We start from the raw sequence: 7,988 nt of genomic DNA on the forward strand, positions 1-7,988 counted from the left end.
TTGCCTTCTGTTAGAGCAATCTATGCTTATGCCTGGTAGCAGTTTGTGTTAGTTGTTCGCACTCGCGCAAATCGGTCATGTATATTGAACCTCTCATAAGTACTAATCATTTGGCATTTTATAGAAACATAAATGGCACATGTGAAACCTTTTAGAATCTAGGATAATATCTCAGCTAAATTGTAAAAGCAAAATAAAAAGTAACTTCAAATGAACCATTTGAAACCAAACTGAAACACCAAGGAAACTACATAGAAAACAGTCATGAAATCTTTTTGAAACCGACATTAAATTTGCCAAATATAATTAGTCTGAAACCCAAACTGAATACCATTAAACATTTTGGACCAAATCTGTCCTATTTCACTGATGTTTGACATAGGCTTATACCATGCCCCATGGGAATATAACGTAGATGTTTACAACTTGGACTGTAACTTATTCAGGACACCATTTAATTTTTTGTGATGTGGCACCATATTTAGTGTGGAAGTAGATGTTACCATATCTTATTCTAGATATTGTTCTTTGCACCAAAACCAAGATAACTCATTTCTTTTCTCTCTCAAAACACATCAAATATATAAGATCTCTATTCGGTACAACAAATAATAATAAGATACACCATATAACGCGTCGAAAAAGAAGATACTCCATATAAGCTAAATATTGGAGCCATAAATAGAGGAAATTATCAAATAATTAATTCTTACCATATAATTTCTACTCCCGGGGGACAGCGGAAGAGCCATAAATAGAGGAAATCCAGATTTTCTAGGACGATCCAACAACACCCCAGGCACTACAGACCAGGTTCCCTTGAGTGAACTGAGCTGGCTGCGCATATCACGAACCTAAACTTGATCGCCATGGCTGGTCCTACGTTGATGCACTGCCTGCTCGCCGTCTCTCTCCTCTCCTCCGTTGCCCACGCGCAGCTCTCGACGACTTTCTACTCCAGATCCTGCCCGAGTATGGAGAACACCGTGTGGGCGGTGATGAAACACGCCGTCGTCAAGGACCGGCGGATGGGCGCGTCGCTTCTGAGGCTCTTCTTCCACGACTGCTTCGTCCAGGTGATGTCTCATGACTCGTCGCACTTGACTATACAGTCTATAACTGAGTATACGAATAACGTAGTATCTCACAGTTCGCATGATAATTCTGACATGCATGTACTGCAGGGCTGTGACGGCTCGGTTCTTCTAGACGCTGGCAGCGAGAAGGCCGCCGGCCCGAACGCCAACTCCCTGCGCGGCTTCGAGGTCATCGACGCCATCAAGGCGCGCGTGGAGGCCGCGTGCCCCGGCGTCGTCTCCTGCGCCGACATCCTCGCGCTCGCGGCGCGCGACGGAACGTTCCTGGTGCGTCCCGGCCGGCCAAACTTAGCCATCGACTCCCGGAGTACTCTGCTCATTACACAACTTACTAATTTCCATTTTTAGAATCTTATTAATGTGTCTGCTTTGTTTGTTCTGAAATCTGTAGCTCCACGGGCCGACCTGGGCAGTGCCGCTCGGCCGGCGCGACTCGACGACGGCGAGCCAGTCCCTCGCCAACTTTAACCTTCCCTCGGTGAACTCCAGCCTCGCCACGCTCATCTCCATGTTCGCGAGGCAAGGGCTCTCGCCGACCGACATGACGGCGCTGTCCGGCGCGCACACCGTCGGGCAGGCACGCTGCACCACCTTCCGCGACCGCATCTACGGCAACTCCAACATGGACGCGACCTTCGCGAGGCGGCAGCAGCGGACCTGCCCCCTCTCCGGCGGGGAAAACAACCTGGCGCCCTTGGACGCGCAGACCCCGAGGGCGTTCGACAACGCCTACTACCAGAACCTCATGGCGCACCGCGGCCTGTTCCGCTCCGACCAGGAGCTCTTCAGCGGAGGGTCGCAGGACGCGCTGGTGCGGCAGTACAGCGCCAACCCCGCGCTCTTCCGGAGCGACTTCGTCAAGGCGATGGTGAAGATGGGCAACATTAATCCTCTCACCGGCACCGCCGGCCAGATCAGGAGAAACTGCAGATTCGTCAACAGCTAGATGGAGAGCCGAGAGGATGCAACGGAACCTCTCAAATGTTGCATCGTAGCAAAACATAGTATACCATGTGTTGTATCGATCTTTCGAAGAACACAAGAAGTGATGTAATCTTACAATCGCAACAATTGCATATTCAAATCGCCCTTTGGTTTAGGCTATTTGATGGCTATGATTTTACAGACAAGCTCTTTTAAGATGGTCCCAAATGATACAAGTCATCTGTTTTTGTTACTCCCTGCGCTTAGAGATTTCAATATGAACTACATATAGATGTACATAGACATATTTTAGAGTGTACATTCACTCATTTGCTCCGTATATAGTCCATATTGAAATCTTTAAAAAGACTTATATTTAGGAACGGAGGGAGTAATATAGCGGCTAAATATTAGTATTAGTACCTCCTGTATAATAACGAAGAAAATTATTGTTTGGTTAAAGCACATAAGTAAATATGAAAATTGTAATAATACTAGTAGTTAATAATATCTCTATTTCTATTTTTGGTTTCATTACTAGCTCACCATGCATGTAGTTATTCTATTTGTTGACACTTGGCACATGCTAGTATTAATTATTTATAAATTTTAGGTAGAACTCGTCATTTTTCTAGAATACATGTACAATGTATCATATAAAAAAATGTGTGTAAGTATGTGGAGTATTTTTTTTACAGAATATTTATATATTTATTTTTGTGACATAATATATTTTAACCATTACTTACTTATAGAATTTGGAAAAGATGGCTTTATACCATTTTATAACACTTAAATATATGGGATCGCACACATGTCTTATGAATTAAAAAATAAGTCTGGACATTTTTTCCTAATAAAATTGTCCAAGTATATATGTTGTACAAACTTATCATGTAATGAAAGGAAAGAAACTGTAATCATATTTCAAAATAAATGCATGTATGTGTTGTATATTGTACAACGAACCAACCATATATAGTGCATGGAAAATTTTCCATATTTGGAAAGCGTGGACATTAAATTTGTCAAAAATAATCCTTTCAATCTGTTATACTTATCATATATATGTACACCAAATTTGCCCTTGATCAATCGATGACTGGAGTTCAATTCCTCACTTACCTCTTATGGGGTAAGAGGGAGCATATTAAAATCTCCTCAGGGAGTATCTCGTTTCAATATTGATCTCTCTCTTTATATAATGTCTGTTGTATTTAATAGTTCTTACAAACACTTAAAAGATTTCCATATATATTTTAAAGGTGGTGTTTTAATGACTTACAATTAATACATCTGTCCGGATATTTTGAAGATTTTCCATATAAACCTGCCATGCTGGTATGATCATCATCATAAATACTGAAAAGCAAAATGTGACCATCTGTTTATTTTACAACAAATATTTTATGGCGCTCATTTAAAATAAATTGTTATTGGAATGGCATGAATGTTGATGTAGAAATCCCTTCAAAACTCATAACAAGACTTGGAGGATCTGACCAAAATATGACCAAAGGCTCTAAACTTGTGACGCCCCCGATTCAATCGTACACTAATCATACACGCAAACGTGTACGATCAAGATCAGGGACTCACGGGAAGATATCACAACACAACTCTAAATATTAAAATAAGTCATACAAGCATCATAATACAAGCCAGGGGCCTCGAGGGCTCGAATACAAGTGCTCGATCATAGACGAGTCAGCGGAAGCAACAATATCTGGGTACAGACATAAGTTAAACAAATTTGCCTTAAGAAGGCTAGCACAAACTGGGATACAGATCGAAAGAGGCGCAGGCCTCCTGCCTGGGATCCTCCTAAACTACTCCTGATCGTCGTCAGTGGCCTGCACGTAGTAGTAGGCACCTCCGGTGTAGTAGGAGTCGTCGTCGACGGTGGCGTCTGGCTCCTGGGCTCCAGCATCTTGTTGCGACAACCAGGTAGAAAGGAAAAGGGGAAAAGAGGGAGAAAAGCAACGTGAGTACTCATCCAAAGTACTCACAAGCAAGGAGCTACACTACATATGCATGGGCATATGTGTAAACGGCCATATCGGTGGACTGAACTGCAAAATGTCAGAATAAGAGGGGGATAGCTAATCCTGTCGAAGACTACGCTTCTGGCCACCTCCATCTTGCAGCATGTAGGAGAGAGTAGATGGTAAGTTCTCCAAGTAGCATCGCATAGCATAATCCTACCCGGCGATCCCCTCCTCGTCGCCCTGTTAGAGAGCGATCACCAGGTTGTATCTGGCACTTGGAAGGGTGTGTTTTATTAAGTATCCGGTTCTAGTTGTCATAAGGTCAAGGTACAACTCCAGGTCGTCCTTTACCGAGGGACACGGCTATTCGAATAGATAAACTTCCCTGCAGGGGTGCACCACATAACCCAACACGCTCGATCCCATTTGGCCGGACACACTTTCCTGGGTCATGCCCGGCCTCAGGAGATCAACACGTCGCAGCCCCACCTAGGCACAACAGAGAGGTCAGCACGCCGGTCTAAATCCTATGGCGCAGGGGTCTGGGCCCATCACCCATTGCACACCTGCACGTGCGAACACGGCTGGAAGCAGACCTAGCCTAGCAGGCGTTCCAGTCCAATCCGGCGCGCGCCGCTCAGTCGCTGACGTCATGAAGGCTTCGGCTGATACCACGACGCCGAGTGCCCATAACTGTTCCCGCGTAGTTGGTTAGTGCGTATAGACCAAATGGCCAGACTCAGATCAAATACCAAGAACTCGTTAAGCGTGTTATTTTAAGTATCCGCGGACGCCGACCAGGGCCAGGCCCACCTCTCTCCTAGGTGGTCTCAACCTGCCCTGTCGCTCCGCCACAAAGTAACAGTCGGGGGCCGTCAGGAACCCAGACCCACCTCTACCGGGGTGGATCCACCTGTCCTTTCAGCCCCCTCATCAGAATCACTGGCAGGTACTCAACGAGCTGACCCGACTTTAGTCACCACATGTGTCATGTATATAAAGTATATACTATATACCCGTGATCACCTCCCGAAGTGATGACGGCCCAGTAGTATAGCATGGCAGACGGACAAGAGTGTAGGGCCACTAATGGAACACTAGCATCCTATTCTAAGCAGTAGGATAGCAGGTAAGGGTAACAACTGTAGCAACAATGACAGGCTATGCAACAGAATAGGATTAACCGAAATCAGTAACATGCTACACTACTCTAATGCAAGCAGTATAGAGAAGAATAGGCGATATCTGGTGATCAAGGGGGGCTTTCCTGGTTGCTCTCGCAAGAAGGACGTGTCGTCAAGACCGTAGTCGAACAGGGTAGCAGCGGCGTCGGTCTCGGTGTCTAGCGGAAGAAGAGGGGGAAGAAACAATAAATACAATGCAAACAAATGCATGACGATGCATGACATGACAAAGCGTGATGCTAGGTGTGCCCAATCGCGGTAGTAGGTGATACCGGCGAAGGGGGAAAACAACCGGGAAAGTATCCCCGGTGTTTCGCGTTTTCGGACAGATGAACCGGAGGGGGAAAGTTGCGTGTTTGCTATGCTAGGGATGTGTGGCGGATGAACGGGCTGCGTATCCGGATTCGTTTCATCGTTCTGAGCAACTTTCATGTACAAAGTTTTTCCATCCGAGCTACGGTTTATTTTATATTAATTTTAAAAGGTTTAAATCATTTTTTAGCATTTATTTAATTATTTTAATCCAACATTATCCAGAACAGTGCACGCTGACGTCAGCATGACGTCAGCAGTCAACAGAGGAGTTGACTGGTCAACCGACGTGTGGGTCCCGTTCGTCATTGACTGTTTAGTCTAATTAGGGTTTAACTAATCTAATAACTATTTAATTAAACTAATTAGTTAATTAGATTAAATAAATAGTATTAATTAACTTAATTAATTTAGTTAATTAATTAATTAAATTTATTATTATTATTAATAATAATAATATTTTATCTAAAAACGTTCTGGGGGCTGGGCCCCGGCTGTCATTGGGCCAGAGCCTTAGCGGGCACGGTGCTAATGGGCGCGGTTGCTGGGGCGGAGCCCGTGAGCGTGCGGGCGCGTGGGCGCCGATTGGGCTGGTCCCGGGCGAGGCCAGCAGGCGCACGGGGCGGCCGGTGGAGGCCGCGAGGCGCGCGCGACCAACGGCCAGCGACGACGCCAGGAGAGGGGCGAGGCCACGGCCGAGGTGGCCGGAGCAGGGGGCGCGGTGGCCGGGCGGGACGAACCCGAGCGACGGCCAGTGAGGGGGGGGCCGGCCGCGGCGGCGAGGCCAGCCGCCAGTGGCCGGAGTGGAAGGGACGGGAGGAGCACCGGGCGGCGCCGGAGCGGGCGTGAGGTGAGCGCGTGCTGCCCAGAGCGTGAGCTCCGGCACGCGGGCACGTGTGCGCGCGGTGGCGCACCGAGGGAGGCGCAGACGGCGCGGGGACAGGGGAAGGAGGAGGGCGGAGGCCGTGGCCTCACCGGGATTTGTAGGGACGGGGCAGCGGGGGACGAGGAGGTCGTCGGGGACGACGCGTACGGAGTGGAGGCAGGCCGGCGGGGAGGAGGAACCAGGCCGGCGAGGGAGCTCCGGCGAGGTCCTCGGGCGGCGGCGGCGGGGTGGCGATGAGGCGTGGCCACGGCTTCACGTGGTGTCGCGCGAGGTAGAGGAGTGCGAGGAGGCAACGGCGACGGCAGGCGACGGCGATCCGGGGCGGTGGCGTCGACGGGATCGGGGTGGCACCGGGCGGCGGCGGCGGGGGCGAGTGCCCCGATCCCGATCTGGATCGGGGGGAGGAGAGGAGCATGGGGATCGTGGGGGGGGGAGTGGGAGGTGTCGGTGGGGGGTTACGGGTTAGGGTTCGGGCTCCAGGGGGGTTATGGAGGAGTGGAGGGGCGGCCCGGGCCAGGTGGGCCGGCCTGGCTGCGAGCTGGGCCGTCTGGTCCAAGGGGGGTCCTTTTCTTCTTTCTTTTAATTTTGTTTTATTTTCTGTTTTGCCTTTATCTTTTTATTTATATTACCTTTTCTGTTTTAGTTTTGTTTCCTACTAATTTTAGTTTTAGTAAAATATACACGTAGCATCTAAATTAGTATTTCAACTTAGTGCATAGCCACAATTAGTGTAGTCCTCAAATAATTTAGTTTGACATTTTAGTAACTACAAAAGGTATTTAATTAATTGTTTTTACGGTTGTTTTATTCTTCTTATAGTATTTAAGAATTTTATAAAGGTGTGGTTTCTCCACCATAATTACCTATGCAATATTTGGTTCACTCCGAACATTTTAGTTTTAATATTTGAAAACTTTTATTGTTTGCTTTTATTTAAATTTTGAATTTGTTTCGGTTCTGAACTATCGAGAGTTTATCAACAGTAACCGGGGTGACGTGGCATCGTTAATGTGGGATTACTGTAGCTTAATTATCCGAGCGTCATAATTCTCCTCCACTACAAGAAATCTCGTCCCGAGATTTAAGAGGTGGAGCAAGGGGAAAAGATCTGGTTACGAAATTCTAACGAATCTTCTTGTTCTGGGATGCTCTTCCCAAAGTAGTTGATCCTTTTCATTGATGTCTTTATTTCTCTGCTCCAGGTCATCATGATGAAGTCGGCATCCTTTCTTCGGGAACTCCATCGTACTTACGAAAAGGATAAGGGGTAGCTTCGGAAGAACGAAACTCTACAAGGTTGCTATCCGGTTTATAACTCAGGGAATGTGGTAGAAAGTAACTCTCGAGTTGAAACTTAAGAAAATATCGAGAACAAAGTAAGGAGGTATCATGAGAAGTTTCAAACGGATAGGCAAGCGTTTGATGCCTAATCCGAAGGTGAAAGGGGTTCAGAGCAACGAGAACAAGTATTGCGTCCGATACCCGAATAGATCACTTGGCAGGTGGCGCGTGAGTTACATAAGAAGTCAAGCGCGAGGAATAACTTTGGAAACCGGGGGTGTACAGGAGAGTCAGGTTTCGATCCTGTGGAACTGTG

The 7,988-nt window shown here is 47.2% G+C and overlaps 1 protein-coding gene across 1 annotated transcript; it reads left to right on the top strand.

Annotated features, from left to right (window-relative positions):
- The first annotated feature begins 824 nt into the window (after positions 1 to 824).
- Positions 825 to 2,244, top strand: LOC123167286 (peroxidase P7-like). The gene is made up of 3 exons (XM_044585122.1): positions 825 to 1,076; positions 1,185 to 1,364; positions 1,489 to 2,244. Exons 1-3 carry the CDS (start codon positions 870 to 872, stop codon positions 2,041 to 2,043), a joined length of 942 nt encoding a protein of 313 aa, XP_044441057.1. The 5' UTR covers positions 825 to 869; the 3' UTR covers positions 2,044 to 2,244.
- The last annotated feature ends 5,744 nt before the right edge of the window (positions 2,245 to 7,988 follow it).

Source organism: Triticum aestivum, chromosome 7D, assembly GCF_018294505.1.
Source record: "Triticum aestivum cultivar Chinese Spring chromosome 7D, IWGSC CS RefSeq v2.1, whole genome shotgun sequence".
Classification (NCBI taxonomy): Eukaryota; Viridiplantae; Streptophyta; class Magnoliopsida; order Poales; family Poaceae; genus Triticum; species Triticum aestivum.